The sequence below is a fragment of the Saccostrea echinata genome, unplaced genomic scaffold (assembly GCF_033153115.1).
Source record: "Saccostrea echinata isolate AGI-Se365-2 ecotype Australia unplaced genomic scaffold, CSIRO_AGI_Sech_v1 ptg000007l, whole genome shotgun sequence".
Lineage (NCBI taxonomy): Eukaryota > Metazoa > Mollusca > Bivalvia > Ostreida > Ostreidae > Saccostrea > Saccostrea echinata.
In genome coordinates, this window is record NW_026889756.1 from 6,894,300 (window position 1) to 6,916,692 (window position 22,393).

Consider the following 22,393-nt stretch of genomic DNA (forward strand, 5'->3'; position numbering starts at 1 on the left):
GGTAGGGCAGGGCCACAATAGGGAATTCAAGTTTTTTTTATTGAAATATGTAGTAAAAATCTTTAAAAATCTTCTTCTCAAGAACCACTGGGCTAGAAAAGCTGAAACTTATGTGGAAGCATTCTGTGGTAGTGTAGATTCTAATTGTTCAAATCCTGACTCCCTGGGTAGGGGGGGGGGGGGGCACAATAGGGAATCCAAGTTTTGCATTGAAATATGTAGAAAAAATCTTTAAAAATCTTCTTATCAAGAACCACTGGGCCAGAAAGGCTGAAACTTTAGTGGGAGCATCCTGGGATAGTGTAGATTGATTCTATATTGTTGGAATCATGACCCCTGGGAGTAGGGTGGGGCCACAAAAGGGAATCCAATTTTCACATTGAAATATGTAGGAAAAATCTTTAAACATTTTCTCAAGAACCACTGGGCCAGAAAAGCTGAAACTTAAGTGGAAGCATCCTGGGGTAGTGTAGATTCTAACTGTTCAAATCATGACCCCTTGGGGTAGGGCGGGCCCACAATAAGTACTACAAGGGGGGGATCAGGTGAAAAACAGCAAGGCCAAGGTTACTCAGGTGAGCGTTGGGGTCCATGGGCCTCTTGTTATTCATCTATTATTCCCAAGTCAACATGATCGATAAAACTATGAAAGTACTATTTGTATTATACAAAAAATATTCTTGCATAATTCTCTTATTCTATTAACCTTTCAAATACATTATTTACAGTGATTAACTATCGAAGGTGAATGACAAAGGGGAATAACTTTGCTCAGTAGAATACAAATTAATAGAGCCCTGGCCAGGACCAGAACACTTGACTAAATGGTCTAGATGTCCAGTAAAAATACCCTTGCTTATTAAAACTTTTACTTTGTTTGCCTCCAATATGCCCAGGAGCAGAGAAGATTTTCAAAGAAATAATGCATTTTCACTACAGATTTAACACAGCCCTAACACCAGAACCCATGACCCAGGGTCATGAAATTTACAGATTTGGAAGAGGTACCCTCATCATCATAACTATGCAGTAAGATGAAGATTTTCAAAGAATTCACACATTTTCACTAAATTATCAATAGAGCCCCCCCCCCTTCCCCCCACCTCGGAGAAACACCAGAACCCCTGGGACTACAAGTTTTAAAAATTTTGTAAAGTACCCTTGCCTTGCTCATCATAACTATACACTTGTTTGTTTGCTTTATAACCAGGAGAAGAAAAAATATTTTGAAAGTAATGATGCATTTTCATTATATAATCAATAAAGCCCCCCCTCATGACCCTGGGGCCAAGAATTTCACAATTTGGGAAGAGGCATTCTTGCTTATCATAATTAACCATGCAGTTCCTTTGTTTAAATAATACCCAGGAGCAGAGAAGAAGATTTTCAAAGAAAAAATGCATTTTCACTATATAATCATACAGCCCCGCCCTAACACCAGAACCCAGGGATTTATCAGTACCTTCTCAGGGGCCGAAATTCGGCCCCATTCCCAATTGAAAATGAGTTCAGTTTTTCCCAATTTGGCAGTATTTTTTCCCAGTTGGTGAACAATGCTTTTATATTTAATTATCTTGGAAATACACAAGGAAAATTGTCAGATTGTCTGTAATTTTCCTCTATTTAAGTCATTTAGCAAAGCTACAGTCATAATACATGTTTAAAAACACTGCAAAAACATCGCCAACTTTTAATTCGAATTTCCTCCGTTTTTCTGAAAATGGTGATATTGTGTAATTATATAGATTCCGGAAGTTATTTAAACATACTCAATTGATCTACGAGTGAATGGTAGGGACTGTAGGCATTATTTCAAATAGAAAAATATATTTTCAATGCATTAATACACATTAAAAGAGGACTTTGAGAAAATATATACTTGCAAAAGGTTTATATTTTCCAGAAACAGATTCTGTAATGACCTAAATTGGAATCTCATACACACATGTACTACCCTAGGTCTCATACACACATGTACTACTCTAAGTTGTATAAACACTTTATACTCATTGAAGTCAATTTTACTTTTATTAGTCTTTTATTTATAATTGATCTTGTATGAAGTTTGATCATATATAATTGTCTGGTTGGTTGCCCAAATTAGAGTTCATGCTGAAATATTAAATGAATTACACCTGAATACATGATTTAAGCAACATTTTTAATTTTTCCCAATTTCATCAAAAAGCCAATATTTTTTTCCCAATTCCCCAAAAATGGCATTTCCCAAAATATGCTGATAAATCCCTGGAACCCTTGACCCAGGAGCCATAAAATTCACAATTTTGGAAGAGGCACTCTTGCTCATCATAAATATGTACTAAGTTAGTTTATTTGATACCCATGAGCAGAGATGAAGATTTTCATAGAAATAATGCATTTTCACTAATAGTATATAATCAATACAGCCCCGCCCTAACACCAGAACCCCTGACCCAGGGGCCATGAAATTCACAATTTTGGAAGAGGCAGCCTTATTTAACATAACTATGTACTTAATTAGTTTATTTAATACCTAGGAGCAGAGAAGAAGATTTTCAAAGCAACAAGCATTCTGAGAGTATTGCATTAGCAATACTAGTCCCCTACCGGCAAGTGTAATCTGGTTCCCGTTAAGAATTGAAAATGCCATAATTCCGTCAAAAATTAATGAAGTGGGACGAAATGCAAACTTAATCTATAACTAATCAAGGTAAAGCCACATACAAAAAAAAATCAATATCTACAAGCGTTTAGAAGAAAATTGCGGAAAACCCTTAAAAATTGAAAAGGCTGTAATTCTGTCAAAAATCAATGAAGCGGAACGAAATGCAAACTTGATCTGTAACTCATCAAGATACACTCACATACCAAAAATCAGCTCAATATCTGCAAGCGTTTCAGAAAAAAGTGCGGAAAACCAAGTGGGACAGACTGACAGACAGACAGAGGGACAGCTAGACAGACAGACAGACGGACAGACAGATGGACTCAGAGGAAACCTATAGTCTCCTCCGGTTTCACCGGTAGGGGACTAATAATGCACTTTTACTATATAATCTATATAGCCCCACCCTAACACCAGAACCACTGACCCTGGGGCCATAAATTTCAAAATTTTGGTAGAGAGCTCAATGCTTATTACATTCATGCCAATAGTTTGACTTCTTGATGTTCATGAGTAAAGAAGAAGATTTTTAAAGATTGCATTAATTTTGATGGTTTTAGCCCCACCCCTCAGGCCCCAGGGGGGCAAGGACCATGAATTTCATAATTTCTGTTCCCCTTCACCCATAAATGCTATATATACCAAAATTGGTTGAAATTGGTTCAGTGGTTCCAGAGAAGAAGCTGAAAATGTTCAAAAGTTTACGAATGATGACAGAAAAAACAGATAGCAATAGGTCACCTGAGTGACTCAGGTGATCTAAAAATGGATAAAACAATTTTTGTTTGTCAAAGATTTTCTTCAAAGTCACATTCTGTGTTGTTACAAACCTTTTCTCTTGTGAATTTCACGAAACAATTTCTCAACATCTTTAACATCATGTTTTATATGATCACTAGAGGTCCTGAAGCACATCTCACACAAGGCAGTCTCACACGGGATACAGAACTGGGACAATGTACCTCTGGGATGCTTCACACACTTCATCTTCTCCAGAGAGAGCGCTGAAATTATATAAGAACCATTAAATGTACACACAGAGTGAGATTAGTTCAGCAGTTAATCATTCTTAAACTTCAAATTGCAGGTTCTCCATCATGAGATCTGCTAAAATTTTTATACATTCAGAAAGAAATCTTTGAAATATTATATCCTCCTTAAACATTAAATAAGAACAAAACATAGATATACCAATTGAAATAGTCTCAAAAGTTCAAATGAGATTCAGAGGTAAATGGGATGAGGTTTACAAGCTTGAATATACACTACACAGGACTGTTTGCACAGTAAAAGATACCTATCATCCAGATCTGGAAAATTCGGTGAAAAAAAGAGATGTTTTTGAAACACTTATGCACCCCACCCCCCACCCACCCCTCAAATAATTGGAATTTTTTCTAAGTCCAAGGGACATAACTCTGTCAAAAATTGCTCGATCATACCCAAGACAGAACTTGACCTAGATATTCTTATGATAAATCTGTATACTAAATTTCATTTCAGTATGTACAACCTCTGCAAAGAAAATGAATGGAAACTGTTGGTGGACCGACCCACAGACAGCAGCAAAGCAATATGCCCTCCCTTCTTCAAAGGGTGGCATAATAAATAGTTCAGAAACAAGATGCCTGAGGTCCACAACACAAACCCAATGCTCACCATTAACCCTGCTTTTTTCATTAGCAGATTTTTATTTATAAATTCCCATGTAAAACTTTAATCATACATTGTGGCCCCACCCTATCCCCAGGGATCGATTTGATTCTACACTATGTACTATAATTAAAAACCGTAGAGCTGGGTCCTAATCAAAAATTAATAAATAGATCAAAGAATGATCAATGTAACAGGGCATGAATGTCAAAATATTGGGAAACATTCATAATTTTATTATTTCTCCTTTTTTGGGGTTGGGGTGGGAGGGGGAGTGAGGGATCGGCAGTGGTTCTTGTGAGATTTTGAAGAGATGCCAACATTTATCTTTCTTTGAGAGAGGAATCACTGATTTTTATGTTAAAATGTATCTTAAGTTTGAAAATTAACACATTGGCAAAAAAATTAATAAAATTCATATACATCATGTAAATTATTGTCAATTTTTAAAAATCCCTAAAGACTTGTGCTTTACACAGTAAGCTATCATTTGATGAAATCAAGAACATTTATGACTGAAAATTTAGTGGAAACTCACCATAATATTGATTTAGTGCACAATTTACATATCCCCCCAAACCTGACTGTAATAAAAATTTACCTTAAGTATTCGGAGGGGCATAGAATCTATTATATCAGAGAGAGAGAGAGAGAGAAATAAAGAAATTTTCTCTGTCTCACCCCATTCACACACATATATATATATATATATATATATACACATGTATGTATATACCTCTATCATAGGTATGTAATTACAAGGAATATATGCCACAGCATAAACTTGGTTTGTTTTCTGTGAAAAATTAAAAAACAAATACACAGAGACAGACCGACAGACAGACAGACAAACATCAATAAAAAAGCATGCGCAGATCTAGAGGGGGTTAGGGGGGTTGTTGGGGGGAGGTGTCTGCCCCCCCCCCCCTTCCCCCCTGGAATTTGCAGAGTTCTTAAATGTATATACTAAACCAAGTAAAAGTATGTTTTTCTAGTGGTGCAACCTTTAATTATTCAAAACATATAAAATATACAAATCATCAAATTTTTGGAAAAGCTTCCCTCTTTTCTACATGTTGAAATTTATTAAGGATCATTAGTCCGGAACATTATCATTTTTCTTTATTTTTTATCATCCACATCAAATCTCACATCATGTTTTTTTCCTGAGACAGACTACAAACTTTTATTGATTCAAATACACAAGCATTGTATGAACATGACAGGACATGAGTTCACTCCAGTAAAGCATGTAGATTTACTTAACACCTGCTACAGAAATACACAACATCCCTAGACAGAGCCGTGTTAATATCAATGGTGTCTATATCTGTCAACATGTACAAAATGTCACTGATCTGTAGAATACTGAAGACAGTGAATTAATTTCTCATAGAGACTGAGTTATACCAGATTTAGTCCTGCTTAACACTACAGTAATGTCCCTTAGTTCTCATTGCTTACACGACCCCCCCCCCCCCCCCAACTACATGTACCACCACTACACCATAATCATAATTCCTCATATCTGTTGTGAACTATAAATTTAACCTGTGATGATGAATTCAAATCAAATATAGGACGAAAACCCAAAAGGTCATAATATTCAATATATGATTATATCCAGTCAGAGTAGATCCAGTTGTACATGATGTACAGAATCTGTGTAAAGTTTGATCTGTAGTAATAAATAGTTTGTATAAGACAACAAAGTTATAGTGCACTAACATGATTATATACCTATATATATAGGTATGATTATATCCAGCCAGAGTTGATCCAGTTGTACATGATGTACAGAATCTGTGTAAAGTTTGATCTGTAGTAATAAATAGTTTGTATAAGACAACAAAGTTATAGTGCACTAACAGGATTATATACCTATATATATATAGGTATGATTTTATCCAGTCAGAGTAGATCCAGTTGTACATGATGTACAGAATCTGTGTAAAGTTTGATCTGTAGTAATAAGTAGTTTGTCTAAGACAACAAAGTTATAGTACACTAACACGATTATATACCTATATATATAGGTATGATTATATCCAGACAGAGTAGATCCAGTTGTACATGATGTACAGAATCTGTGTAAAGTTTGATCTGTATTAATAAATAGTTTGTATAAGACAACAAAGTTATAGTACACTAACACGATTATATACCTATATATATAGGTATGATTATATCCAGTCAGAGTAGATCCAGTTGTACATGATGTACAGAATCTGTGTAAAGTTTGATCTGTAGTTATAAATAGTTTGTCTAAGACATCAAAGTTATAGTACACTAACACAATTATATACCTATATATATAGGTATGATTATATCCAGACAGAGTAGATCCAGTTGTACATTATGTACAGAATCTGTGTAGAGTTTGATCTGTAGTAATAAATAGTTTGTATAGGACAACAAAGTTATAGTACACTAACACGATTATATACCTATATATATATATAGGTATGATTATATCCAGACAGAGTAGATCCAGTTGTACATGATGTACAGAATCTGTGTAAAGTTTGATCTGTAGTAATAAATAGTTTGTCTAAGACAACAAAGTTATAGTGCACTAAAATGTTCCTTAACCAAGAAAACGTCAAACATGTAAACAATTCCTAGTCACCATCTCTCTAGTCTCAATATTATCAGACCAGTAATTATATATTTATGTATATAGATCTGTATCTGTTAAATTTAATCTTATATTTATTTAATATATATATCTGTATCTGTGAGATTTAATCCAGTAATTATATATTTATTCATTTAGATCTGTATCTGTTAAATTTAATCTTGTTACGTAATTCAACAAATCATAATCAACGTAATTAACATGTAATGTAGTTATACACTTATAACAATGATTACAGTTATTCATTAACAACTTGTGATTACATTTAAAATAATGACTTTAAATAATGACTTTTAATTCAACTTAAAACAATGTCCATATTTATTGAATATTAATGACTTCCTGATTAATTATCTAAGTATAATCAATGACCCTATAAGATTATTATTTATGACTTCATTAATAATTATCTAATTATATTTATAATATAGTTTACACCTAAAACAGAAGACATAAACACAATACAACAGTATAACTTACCGGTCAGAGAGTCTCCATAAATAAGTCTATAGATGTTTACTTTGTTGTTTCTGTATGATCCAATCCAGAGTAAGTGAGTTCTATCATCATAACTCAGGCCACGTGGTCCGTATATCCTGTGTTGTCCTGGCTCTAACTGTGACAGGAATTGCCCGTCCTTGTCAATCATCTGTACTGTGTTGGTTCTATAATCACACACCAGGATGTGTGACAGCGCGTCAGTACAGATTCCACGTGGTACTAGTCCTGATCCTGATGGAGGTCCTGTGTAGGAGAAGCGGTGTCTACCTACACGATCTGTCACCACTACAGCACCACGGTCATAGTCAGACACAATAACATCTCCATTGCGGTTCTCTGTGATGTATCTAGGTCTACTATACAGTCCCTGACCTGTGTTGTCGCGCTGTATGGTCTGTATGTGTTGTCCTGTGTTCTTGTAACGGTTTACCTGGCCTGTATCTGTATCAGTATTACGCATCCCGACCAGCAGGTCTCCAGTGGAGGGGGAGCTGTAGACACACAGTGGTCTCCATGGTGCTGTGTTGTACTTTATTAATGTAGTCTGTACTCTGTGATCTGTAGACAGTTTGTTGATGTTACCGTAACTGTCTATATAAATTAAATCACCGTCACTTGTCACTGTATGTATTCCATAACCATAACTATATATACCTGTCAGATGATGTAGTTTATCACCTGTTGTGTTTGTCAAGATGAGATTGTCTTCATCACTGATCCAGACCCGGTCTGGTGATACACGGGAAATGTGACTACAATCACTAACACCTGTCACTGTGACAGATTTCTGTAACACTAATCTATACATCATTGACAGCAGACATTTATTTCATCTTTATCCTGTGGTTTTATAACAGAATCCCGTGTAGATTTCCTCAGTCAGGGAGATTTCTCTGTAAATAACAACATTGTGTTAGAATTATCTACATCAATAACAGGGCTCTCTTTACACTTACAATGTCTTAGATAAAAAACTATGATGTAACATAATTATAACTATATTAACTAGTGTCTCTGTACACTCTCTTTAGAATTATATAATAATTTATACTGATAATGTTTTAGATAAACAACTATAAATAACACATAAATATAACTATATAAGTTAGTATCTCTGTACACTCTCTTTACAATTATATAATAATTTACACTGATAATGTTTTAGATAAAAAATAACTATGTTGTTACACATAAATATAACTATATAAGTTAGTGTCTCTGTACACTTTATATCTGGTGTCTATATTAATATGACACACATCTCTGTACATTATGACTCTATTATCTAGATGTATGTCATCAAAATGTATACAAACCATAATATATTTACATGTACACACGTGTAGAATCCTTAGACTGTGTCTGTGATCAAGGCGACGTGTACACACATACAGTATCTATATACTGGGCCTTTGATCAAGTTGGCTTCCTCCATTTTGGAGTCGAGCTCGAGGCTGAAGCAAAAGTGACAAAATTAGAGCATCTTCATGCAAATGTAAGATTATTCTAAACATGCATGGGAACTCATCTATTTGTAATACATGTATTTACTTTTTAACTTTTTAATGACATAATAACACAGTTTATAAAATAAATATAGAGAACTTCTAAACAATTACAATTAGTTATGAAAAATTATTTCACTTGTTCACTTGCCATACCCCCCCCCCACCCCCGGGCCACTTACTTTTTTCTGTCTTAATTAATTTTCTATTAATTAAGAATGACAATATTCATTTTAAGACTAGTACCCTCATCTTTTTAATCCAGTATAACCTAATCTCTCCTATGTTAATGGACCTAGCCCCACACCCCCACCTCCCTAAACAAGATTTTGAAGTTTGGAGAATTCTGTTCTTTTTTTTTGTTAAAGATTTTTTTAAGTTAATTGTTAATTTTTCCTACTTTGATGTTATGTGTCTGATCTTTTTTTCTTTCAAATATAGTTTAAGAATTCTAAAACTAATACAAATGGTTATGGTTATTTTAAGCTAATTTCTCATTTCAATATGCAATTAATCAAGAAAGATATCTAAGTTTGCTTAACAAGTTTGTGTCATTTTATCATTAAATGATATAGTAAAACAATTATTGCTGTTTTTCAGTCAATACCACAATTTAGCCACCCTTGAAGTACAAGCCTTTGGTTCGGTGTATATTGTACTCCTCAGGTGGCTAAATCATTGTATTGACCTAAACCAGAAGTCTCTGATAGGACTGTAGCTCTAATGGTGAGTACTTGTAAGTATTATTCAGAGAACGAGACTGGTTCTGTATCGTAGATACAAATTTGGGGATGGACAAGTGCGTAGCAAGAGTCTCCGCCCCCAAATCTGTATCTACGATACAGAACCTGTCGAGTTCTCTAAATGATTTGTGACACGATCAATCAAAAAAAGCACATCCCACTTTTAGCTGTGCAGCATCCGCAGTATATATATTTCTATGGAGAACGTAAGATTCACTCAGATTAGTTTTGACATGGGGTAGATGTAACAGACTCGAAGCAAGTCTTAATTGATAAGGTGGACAATTTAACCTTGTTGTAGATGGAGATTGATCCTAATTTATGTCAGGGGTCTTAAAATCTCAGTTTAACTAGATACAAATACAGCTGATACAGACAGCTCTTCGATGGACTTTGATGTCACAGATTTTTAATTTTTATTGAAATGCGATATTAAAAACGAAGTGAAAGAGATGTGCGACAGTCGTCCGCGATGAGGATTTAAGATGAAATTTTAGAAAATAAAAATGCTAAAAAATGGAAATGATCGAGTTTGCATGAGAAGAGTGGAAAATTGGGAGGGGGGGGTATCGAATTTCACTAATACATTTCATTAATGGATGGTGCAACCGTGAACCCATTGCTTTACCATTTTGAAGGGGACACAAAAAAGCAGGAAAAGAAAACAGGTTTTGAGGAATTTAATTATCCAACACAGGATGTTTTCCATAATTGCGAATTTTCCTTTTCATTTGAAACAAAATAACATATAGATTCTGTGTGGAATAAGTTTTTAAACGTGATTGAGAAAATTTGACATTTTACATTCCTAGGGAAATATTTCTCCAAAATTTATAAGAGGAAAAAATCAGCATTTACTATTTGTACGTGCTTTTGATCAATTGAATCAGATTTATTTTTAGACCATGCTGTATTTTAGATACAGAATAGTTGGCTAATACAAGACAGTATATAGGGCTAATACAGAATGGAAAGTAGCTCTGCCCACTGTAGTCATTCCGTATTGCTAATACAATAATAAGAAAAACACCGGTTTCGTGTCACAATAAAGAAAGATGTACCTTGTTATAATAAAGTTTAATTGTGTATCAAGTCTTGAAATCAAAAGTCGATAAACAGAACTATGGAGTATAGTATAGTATAGTAAAGTATAGTATAGTATAGTATATAGTACTGTATAGTATAGTATAGTCTAGTCTAGTCTAGTCTAGTATTGTATAGTATAGTATAGTATAGTCTAGTCTAGTCTAGTCTAGTATTGTATAGTCTAATCTAGTCTAGTCTAGTCTAGTATTGTATAGTATAGTATAGTCTAGTCTAGTCTAGTATTGTATAGTATAGTCTAGTCTAGTCTAGTCTAGTATTGTCTAGTCTAGTCTAGCCTAGTCTAGTATAGTATAGTCCCTGAGGCTTCCACGAGGGGAATAGTTTCTGTCAAGGGTTTGATGAAAGAGCTATCCCACTCACAACTAGTAAATAAGCGTTTTATAAAACTTATGTACATATATATCATAATTTCTGAGGGTTGGATTTCCTGATACTACAGTTTCATACGTAAAATATGGAAAGAATAATACCTTGAGGCGGCACATATAAGGATTTTCAGTCCAAAACGACTTCAGATTGTAAAACGTGGGTGATTAAAAGTGAATTTTGATTTTCCCTTTTTCTTTTTGGATTATGTTAATTATTAAAGTTTTGCACAAGTATTTGTAAAAGGACACTGCAAAAGTGAGCTGAATCCTGATGACATCACAATCCTGATGACATCACAATGCTACTAAAGTCGTGATGATATCATCAGTCTAGAGATTGATCACAGAAAATCAAAACTGACGGCAAAAATTGAATTTTTGAAGGGTGGATAGCACAATCTATACCCTAGGTACAGATTTGCTAGGCATGAAATTTTCAGACTATAGAGGAATAGTTAATTTACCCTCTTAACTTAATATAGGAAATGTTTTTACAGAAGTGTAATAGTATATCACCTTAGTATAGTTAATTTGTGCACCAAATCTTGAAATCAAAAGTCGATAAACAGAACTAGATATCATTGAGATGGTGGCCATCTCAAAGGGCCCCGCTTTCAGCAAGGAACATGAAAAAGTAAAGGAGCTGAAAAGGGTTTATTTTGAAGAGGAACACTTGTGTACTATTAAGGGATGTGTTGTTTGAGTCTAAAGGGCTTCTATGTAAACCTTGTTATAATAAAAAATGGCATGAAAATCACGAGTGCTCCATACCATCTATCAAAAAGCAGCACAAAAATCACAAATGTTGCATATCCTCTATGAAAACTGTTGCATATGTATCAAAATATGGAAGGAAATTCACAAATGTTCTGTACCCTACGTCAATTGGTAAAGTTTGAGGCTGACTAGACTAATAAGAGAAAGAAACCATGCACCGAACAAAGATTTTAAACAGAGAGGCTATTTTTGACCTTGACCCTTGACCTAGAAACTTCGTTCAAGGTCACTGCACATCCATTGACCAGTGGCACTCTGTGAGTGAAGTATGAGCCACACTGGACCAAGAGGAGAGAAGATATGCTCCGGACAAGGATTTTTCATATATATAATTCTTCTATGACCTTGACCTTAGACCTAGAAACATGGTTCAAGATCACTGCATGCCCTTTACCCAAAGACACTCTTTGGGTGAAGTATGAGCCAGATTGGGCCATGAGAGAGAAAAGATATGCTCCGGACAAGAATTTAAACAGAGAGGCTATTTTTGACCTTGACCCTTGACCTAGAAACTTTGTTCAAGGTCACTGCACATCCATTGACCAGTGGCACTCTGTGAGTGAAGTATGAGTCACACTGGACCAAGAGGAGAGAAGATATGCTCCGGACAAGGATTTTTCATATAATTCTGTTAAGACCTTGACCTTAGACCTAGAAACATGGTTCAAGGTCACTGCACACCCTTTACCCAAAGACACTCTGTGGGTGAAGTATGAGCCAGATTGGGCCAAGGAGAGAGAAGATATGCTCCGGACAAGAGATCTCGGACGGACAGACGGACGGACGGACGGACGGACAGACGGACGGACGGACTGATCACTATAGGGCGCCCGCAGAGCGGGGCCCTAATTATATAGTATGGTAGGGTATGGCATGGTATAGTATAGTATAGTATAGTATAGTATAGTATAGTATAGTATCTGTTAAAATGTTTCCTATATAAAGTTAAGAAGGTAAAATAACTATCTTTGATAGTCTGAAAATTTCCACGCACAGCAAAGCTATATCCCGGGGTATAGTTTTTGCTATCCACCCCTCGGAAAATTTTCATGCAATTTTTGCCGTCAATTTTGATTTCCTATAATCAATCTATAGACTGATGATGTCATCCTGACTTCAGTAGCATTGTAACGTCATCAAGATTTCAGCTCATTCTAGCAGTGTTATCTTATTCCAAATACTTGTTCAAAACTATTATATTTATTCTTTCCATGTTTTGCCTATGAAACTGTAGTATCAGGTAATACAAACCCTCAGAAATGATATACATCAGTATAATAAAATGCTTATCCACTGGCTGTGAGAGGGATAGCTCTTTCATCAAACCCTTGACAGGAACTATTCCCCTCGGGCAAGCCCTCGGGGAATAGTTCCTGTCGTGGGTTTGATAAAAGAACTATCCCACTCACAGCCAGTGGATAAGTGTATAATAGAATAGTATAGTATAGAATAGTATAGTATAGTATAGTGCAGTATAGTATAGTATAGCATAGCATAGGTTACCCTGCTTAGACCAAAACTGTAGGAGGAGTAGCATTTTGAACAACCAAATTCAAAGAATTGTGGTCCCCTGCTTTGGGTGTTTTAGTGGATGGGATGTTATCATTTACAGCTTTAATATTGTAACTGTCTTATTTGTGTGTCCTATCTTATCTGTGCATTATACCAAAAATAAATAAATAAATAAATAAATTATTGAATAAATAACAGTTATAGCAAAGATTATAGCTTCTCAAAACTATATCAAACTTCAAGTTCAAGATCATGGGGTCAAATATCATAATAAAGTCCGAAAGGTCTTGTCAAAAGTAATGCACATGTGAAAAAAAATATCAAAAACCAGAGTGTACAATCGGAAAGGTCTTGAAACAGGTAATGCACATGTCAAATGTAAATGCCATATCTTCTCTCAATCAAAAGTTCTTAGCAATGTTAAAAGTTTTGAAAAGTAGGTCAAACTTCAAGGTCAAGGTCATGGTATTAAAAATCATAGTACATTTTGAAATACTTGTCACAGGTAATGCAATTGACAAATATGATTGCCCTATCTTTGCTCCTTCAAAAGTTAATAACACTGATTAAATGTTTGAAAAAAAGATCTAACTTTAAGGTCAAAGTCACGGGGTCAAATATCATAGCATATTCGGAAACATTTTGACACAGGTAATGCACTTGTCAAATATGAAAGGCCTATCATATGTCATTCAAAAGTAATCACAAAAGTTAATTTTTTTAAAAATTGGGTCAAATATGAAGGTCAAGGTGTCGAAAATCTTAGCATGCTCAGAAACACCTTCTCACTGGTAATGCACGTCAAATATGAAAACCCTATCTCTTCTCAATCAAACGTTATAAGCAAAGATAAAAAATTCGAAAAGTAGGTCAAACTTCCAGGTCAAGGTCACGGGGTCAAAAACCATAGTATGTTAGGGCTCGTCACAGGTAATGCACATGTCAAATATGAAAGCCCTATCTTTTCTCAATCAAAAGTTATAAGCAAAGATACAATTTTTTGAAAAGTAGGCCAAACTTCAAGGTCAAGGTCATGGGGTCAAAAATCATAGTATATTTGGAAAGGTGTTGTCACAGGTAATATACATATATAATATGAAAGCCCATCTTTTTCTCATTCAAAATTATGATCAATTTAAAGTAATGTTAAAATTTTTGAAAAGTAGGTAAAAATTCAAGGTCAAGGTCATGGGGTGAAAAATCATAGTGTATTTGGAAAGGTCTTGTCATAGGTAATGTACATATGAAATATGAAAGCCGTATCTCTTCTCATTCAAAAGTTATGACCAAGGTTAAAGTTTTTGTGACAGACAGACTGACAGTCAGACAGACTGACAGACAGACGAATAGATTTAATGTCCCCTCGCTTTCGCGAAAGTGGGGGACAAAAAATGTTTACAGACAAAAATGGAAAGGCGTCAGACACATTACCTATGCATAAGCTTTTCTGGTTTCTGACCAGAGCTAAAAACAACAATAATTGTATAATACATGTGTCTTCTACATTGTTTTTTCAAACACATACATTACGTATACCACAGTGATTTCCTCTGGTTATGAACAGCAAACCCTTTGTCTGTGTCATTGGGAGGCATCTGTGAAGAGAAAACATCAGGGGGTCACTTTATTACTTTATTGTATTCTACAATTTGGTATAACTTTACTGATAAACTTGATTGCATAAGTTTAGATTTTCTGAAACAAATGACTCTAGTTATTTACAAACTTTGCACATGTATAAATAATGTATGCCATATTTTACATGTTTTATCATATCTAGCTATTACATAAAAATGTAACTTAAAGAAAACCTGAGCTTGGGTGATTTTTTCTTCTTTTACACAACAACACATAACACTCATAAGGAAATCTGTCAAATTAAATTCAATTCATTAAAATTCAATATTATTTCATTTCTTTAATTAAAATTTCACAAATTAAGTTTCAAATGCAATTAATTGTATTCTTTCTAATAAATGAAAGGCTGTAGATATGAACAAACAAGAAGTCACCGACGACACTGTAGCTCTACTGGTTTCTACTTAATAAAGGTAGAGGAAGACAGCACTTGATTTACAAATGGATCAAAATTGTAGAAATTTTGCTTTGAAAGAATTTCACAGAAATTTCTTTTTTTAAAGTAATCAAGGCAACACCATTCATTGAAATCAAAAACCAATATACTGAACTTTCTTTGCATCTTAGTGTAGAGTGTCTGAACTACAACATATTTAAATCTACACTACCTTAGGATGCTTCCATGTAAATTTATTAAATTTTCAAAACTTTGCTGTTCTTGAGCAAAAGATTTTAAAGCTTTTTTCCTATGCATTCTTATGTAAAGTTTTGATCGCCTATTATTGCCCCACCCTACTCCTGGGGTCATGATTTACACAAACTTGAATTAACACAAGCTAAGGATCCCTCCATAAAAAATATGACTTACCTTGGCTTTCCTGTTCTTGAGAAGAAGACTTTAAAAGATTTTCTTATATATTCCCTTGTAAAACTCTAATCACCTATTGAGGCCCGCCCTAGCCCCAGAGGGGGGATGTCATGATTTGATCAAGCTTGAATTACATTACGCAGTAAAGCTTACACATAAGTTTGATCATTTCTGACACAGTGGTTATTAAGAATTAGAAGATCTTTAAAAGATACTAAGAAATTTTCACTAATTATCTCCCTTCGAAAGAGGGCATGGTCCTTCATTTGAACAATCGTAAATCCTCTTCACCCAATTAAAGTTGCTTTGCGACAAGTTTGGTTGAAACTGGCGCATTGGTTCTGGAGAAGAAGTCAAAAATGTGAAATGTTTACAGACGGACGGACGGACAGCTATACAGACAGACGACGGAAAAAATGTGATCGGAGAAGTTCACTTGAGTCATCTGCTCTTTTGAGCTAAAAACATGTTTACTATAATTAATCAATTATTTATTCCTTCACAAAAATTTCCAAGGGCAATTCCTATTACCCTTGTATCTTCATTCATGCATTTTCTTTATTATAAACTGTTGTGAATTTGTTTGCCTAATATCTACAATTTGTACACATTTATCTCAAATTCCAATCATTTAGAACATTCATGTCATATGAAACAGTTTTGGGGTAATTTTGATAATGTTGTTTACCAAAAATAAGAGCTTTTGTTATCCTAGCAAGTACTTCTGTTTATCTTTGTCTAACATCTTAAAACAAGAGACCCAAGGTTCTTATAATAACTATAACCGGAGTATAATACGATGCATAATACAAAGGATCCATAGTATGGCAATTTGATAACTGTAGACTAGACTTGTAGAAATATATCAGCAAACTAAGTCTGATCTCTATAGGAACTCAGTAGATCTTCTTAGATTGTACATGTACCATCAACATGGGTCATCTACTCCTAAGGGGGAATCAGTGTTTATGTTGTTGACCTTGTGATCGTAAAATCAACATGGGTCATCTACTCCTAAGGGGGAATCAGTGTTTATGTTGTTGACCTTGTGACAGTAAAATCAACATGGGTCATCTACTCCTAAGGGGGAATCAGTATATCAAGGTTGATGTCTGTCAAAAAAAGGGTTCTTCAGATATTGAGCGGTCAATATTTTCCATTTTAACCTTTGACCCTTGATCTTGTGACCTCAAAATCAATAGGGGGCACCTACTCTTTAAGGGAAAACTAATGTACTAAAATTGATGTCAGTTAAGCAAAGGTTCTTCAAATATTTTGCAGACAATATCTTTCAAAGTCTAGAGTAGTTTAACCCTTAATCTTTGACCTTGTGACCTAAAAATCTTCAGTGATAAAGTACTCCTTTTAGGAAACCAGAGTTCCATGTTTGTTGACTGTAAAGGGCACTAACTCTGTTCCTTAATCAGCTGACCTGTTTCACATTCTTATAAAGAAGAATTTCTACACTATAAGAAAACTCCTGCTGTGGCTTTCAACTCGTTATTTACATATTTCGACGACATTTCATCAATCATCAATAGTTACTTTCATTCATATGTCTGTTTGATACATCCCAGTTAACTCGAAATCAAAAGCCTGAAAGGCGTCAATAGTGTCAAACATTTAAAAACAGTTTTCAAACGTTCTTTTGAGTTAAATTTAAAATCAAAAGATTATATATATATATATAATATACATATATATATATATATATATATATATATATATATATATATATATATATATATATATATATATATATATATATATATATATATATATATATATATATATATATATATATATATATTGACCAACTAAAAACTAAACTGTATGACAACAAGATGGCTTTAGCTTTTCCATTATCAACTTTCCTTATTTATATAGTAATATTCCACTATTACGTGCATATTTTGTTTAAATCTCCCAACTTATTCGATATGCAAGAGCATGCTTTGAGTATGATCAATGTTAAAACTGAGGCTACTGACATATAAGATGATGTTACAGGGATTTCAACAGCCTCTTTTGAAGCCAGCATAAAATTTCAAAAATTCCATGGTCACTTTAATGCAAATATAACCCATCATACAGTATAAAACTGACTGATATGTTTCATGCCAATTGTTAGGCCATTTCTTAAGCTTAATTTGACTATGAATTATTCATCTACCAGATAAGCCGCCAAGGTAGGTCAGAAGGTAGAGCGCTCACTCCGTGATCGGAAGGTCGTGTGTTCGAATCACAGCCGTGACTGATCTAAGTAGATAAAAAAAATAGTTAGCAACTGTTCCTTCGCCAAGCGCTCGGCACTTTGAAGTGAAAGTTGCAGGTGCTTCGGATGAGAGCTTAAAAACCGAGGCCCCGTGTCATGGTAGGCGTTGGCACGATAAACAACCCTCACTGCTCAATGGCCCTGAGTGCAGAGTAAAGGTCAAAATTTGAAGCCCTTCACCGGTATATGGTGATGTCTCTATATGAGTGAAAAATTCTCGAACGGGACAATCAACCAATCAATCAATCTTCCAGATAAATATGTAGGGATCTTGGTGGGCGTGACTGCTCTAATCATCCTTATATGGTTTAACCCTGAGTTTATACGGCACAAATTGATCCAGGGACCAAATGCTTTGAATGAACTTAAATCTGTATAACAAATGATGCTTCTGAATTAATTTCTTTACTGAACAATTTAAAAAAAAAAGATTAAATCAATCACATTTGAAATTGACTCTCCACATGGATTTGCAGGAGAAGTCAAAAATACATGTATATTAAATATTAAGATGAACAGGAATACAGACAAATGATCAGACAATCCAAAAGACAATAAACAAGAGGCCCAATGCTCACCTACTGTTCTTCACCAGATTTTCTCCTTTGTAATACTTATTGTGGCCCCACCCTACCACCAGGGGTCATAATTTTAACAATTTAGAATCTACACTACCTCAGGAAGCTTCCATACAAATTTCAGCTTTTCTGGCTCAATGGTTATTGGGAAGAAGATTTTTAAAGATTTTTCCTATATATTTCAATGTAAAACTTTGATTCCGTACTGTGGCCCAACCATACCCCCGGGAGCTATGATTTGAACAATAGAATCTACACCACCTCAGGAAGCTTCCACAGAATTTTCAGCTTTTCTGGCCCAGTAGTTCTTGAGAAGAAGATTTTAAAAGTTTTTTCCCTATATATTTTAATGTAAAACTTTGATTCCCTATTGTGGCCCCACCCTACCCCTGGTGGGCATGATTTGAACAATTAAGAATCTACACTACCTCAGGAAGCTTCCATATAAATTTAAGGTTTTCTGACCCATTGGTTATTGGGAAGAAAATTTTAAAAAATTTTCCTGTATACTTCAATGTAAAAATATGATTCCCTTTTGTGGCCCCACTCTAGTCTCGAGGGCCATGATTTGAAAAATTTAGAATCTACACTAACTCAGAAAGCTTCCACATAAGTTTCAGCTTTTCTGGTCCAGTGGTTCTTGAGAAGAAGATTTTAATAACCCCACCCTTTTTTGGTCTTTCCTTGATTATCTCCCCTTGGAAGGGGGCTTGGCCCTTCATTTTAATAATTTAAACTCCCCTTCACCCAAGGATGCTTTGTACAAACTATCTTGAGAAGTAGTTGAAAATGTGAAAACTTTACAGACGGACAGACGGACAATGGGTGATCAGAAAAGCTCACTTGAGCTTTCAGCTCAGGTGAGCTTAAAATGTCATCAGTCTACAAGTCAGATGACAAAAATGTTTCATTTTTACTGACATTAAGCCAATGGACATGCATTATCAAGGAAATGTTTACCACACAGATGTCATGTCTCTTGTTTTTGATCTTCTCTCTCTTGTCACACACCCTGTATCTGTGTCCTCTGCACACACCCTGTATCTGCGTCTTTAGGATACTTTACTACAAAATGATAAAGCTGCATCATTACCCAAAAAAACACTTTTTCTAAGTTTTATATATATATATATATATATATATATATATATATATATATATATATATATATATATATATATATATACATATGATATCAACTGTGTGAAATTGTGAAAGAGGGTACAAAATGATAAATCTTGCTGCAATTCTCTTTCACATTTAATTGCTGCACCCGATGTTTCTCCCAAAGTTATCCTAATCAAGGATTTTTAAATTCTAAATCAGACCCAATTGTCTAATCATGCTAATTGGTAGAAGTTATACAGGGAACCAAGACAACCACAATTGTCTCCCACACGTTTAAGGGTAAGAGAGGGGACAAGTTGTTAGACAGAGGGACACACATGCATGCAGACAGAAACTTAATAACCGTGATTATCAGAAAGCATAATCCACATTTTGATACTAGCCCTAAATAATAAGAACAAAATTAATTCTAAAAATCTGTAAAACAATGATTCCTAAGAGTCCTTTGTCCTTTACACTGAATTATGAATACTTTTACTTATTATGTTTGTTACTGACTGTCTACAGAAATATATCGGTCTGACCAATCTCATAGAAGGCGAGGCAGAGGTATGTGATTTATTTTTTCTAAGGTCATAGTATGAGAGAAATAAACAAATCTGGATAAAAAAAAATTATACCCCTATTCTTGTATTTCATATGCTTTAAAAATCTATTATATTTGTCAACAGTAAACACCCAGCTATTGTTCTATTAAACAACATTTCAATCACTGTTTATGGCCAAGGCTCTTCCACACTGCGGATCTGAGAGATGCTGTTAAAACTTATCTTGCTATTATCATTCAGTTTTGATTGTCATGAATATTTACAGAATAATGTATTTTATAATTGTAATGGTTTTAAAGTTCATTTTAATGTTTTTAATTCCTATAATATAAATGTTCAGGTCTTGATATCTGACCCGACTCATTTGCCGCGTTTCATTGAACCTATCAACTGGCCACAGTTGTTGACCCTGACGTATGTGTGGAAAAATGACGTATTTAATAGAATATAGTTCTCAGAAATAAATTTGCAAGTTAAGTCTGAGCTAGTAGTTTTTATGGCCAGGGTAGGTTACAATTATGGTAAGTAACCTGCCTGGTCTAGTATGCAATAAAAGTCAATGTCTCAAAAGTCCTTTGAAACAAAACAAGTTTAAAGCAGAGAAACACGGACCTCTAACACATCAGAGGTGGGATCAGGTGTCAAGAAGTTCAGAACCCTCACCCTCTCCCGAGTTAGGGGAGTCAAGAAAATTACTTGAAGAGGTAATCATGATCTTTTAAGGTCCTAAAAATCAAATAAAATTACATTACAAGACCGGACGTCGTAGACATTGGCTACAGAGATTTACCGAACATTCTCAGGAATCTGCAAAATGAAATGGTGATCAATAATTTATTGAGAGACCAAAAGGAATAATTAATTAAATATTGAATAGCAACTTACTTATCTTGCCAGAAAAGTTACATCGCTTCACACGACTTACACATCTGTATCTGTAAGACATACGTTGTAGATCTATACCAAACTTTTACTAGTTGTGCATGCATGGGTAGACAGACATCTCGGCCCAACGACACCTTGGCCCGTCACGCTTGACATCTCGGCCCTAACAGGTCAGCACAAGATTGTTGACACGTCGGCCCATATAAAAGACACCTCGGCCGAAGCAAAATTTTATGATGGAAAAAAATTAACAGCGTTTGAATTGATATTATTGGTGTAATTATTCTTTCTGACGATTAAACAATTTTTTTAAATTAAAAAATAGGGGTCTTTGATAAATAATCGTTTTATTTTTCCAAATTATTTAGATCAGTCTTTCATTTACATCTATGTCTTGTGGAAAATGCCATTTTTTTTCCTGCGATATCACGGTTGCGACCGTTAATTTTGTTTAAAAACAGAAAAAATGAAAGACATTTTATTGTTTATATAGATCGATCTATAAGTATATATCTAAATTATCGTATAAAGATATTTGTTTTAGCACTTAAAATAATTGCATTATTGGTCTGTACTTCATTGTATGTTTCTTTTTCTTTTTTTTTTCTTTTTTTTTGAAAAGCATACATACTTGATTTTATACAAGTAGCCTGGAAAAAAGAAAAAAAAGGGACTCGAACAATAGCGACGATAATGTATTTATAACTGGAAGTGTTTTTCTTAAGAAATAATGTGAAAATATTCAATGGATGTAAATGTCTTTAATGACCATCTCCCAATTTAGTCTGCTCGTAATTAACCCCCAATATTGTCACCAATACCAAAGGATGCGCCGCAGCATTTTGTTTTTCATCATTCAGCACTTTAATTAATAGCATTGTCTTCTCATTCCTGGAATATCGTCAATGTGCTCATGGAAGGTCTTTTTTTTTTTTAAATCTTGATAGTTTATTCATGTACTTTTTTCGGTAAATATTTAACTCTTGTTCCATAATTGGAAATATATATTTCATAGTATAACTGCTTGGGCCGAGATGTCTTACGTATGGGCCGACCCGTCTTAAATCTTTGGCCGACCCGTC

At 34.5% G+C, this 22,393-nt stretch overlaps 1 protein-coding gene across 1 annotated transcript in view; it reads right to left on the reverse strand.

Moving 5' to 3' along the window:
• Positions 1 to 8,294, reverse strand: part of LOC133180698 (uncharacterized) — a 39,957-nt gene extending 31,663 nt beyond the window's left edge. Inside the window, exons 1-2 of the mRNA XM_061315165.1 lie at positions 7,419 to 8,294; positions 3,478 to 3,651 (exon numbers count right to left, since the gene is read on the reverse strand). Of these exons, the coding sequence (XP_061171149.1) occupies positions 3,478 to 3,651; positions 7,419 to 8,250 (1,006 nt within the window). The 5' untranslated portion in view covers positions 8,251 to 8,294. The remainder of the gene's footprint in view (positions 1 to 3,477; positions 3,652 to 7,418) is intronic.
• Positions 8,295 to 22,393: the final 14,099 nt, after the last annotated feature.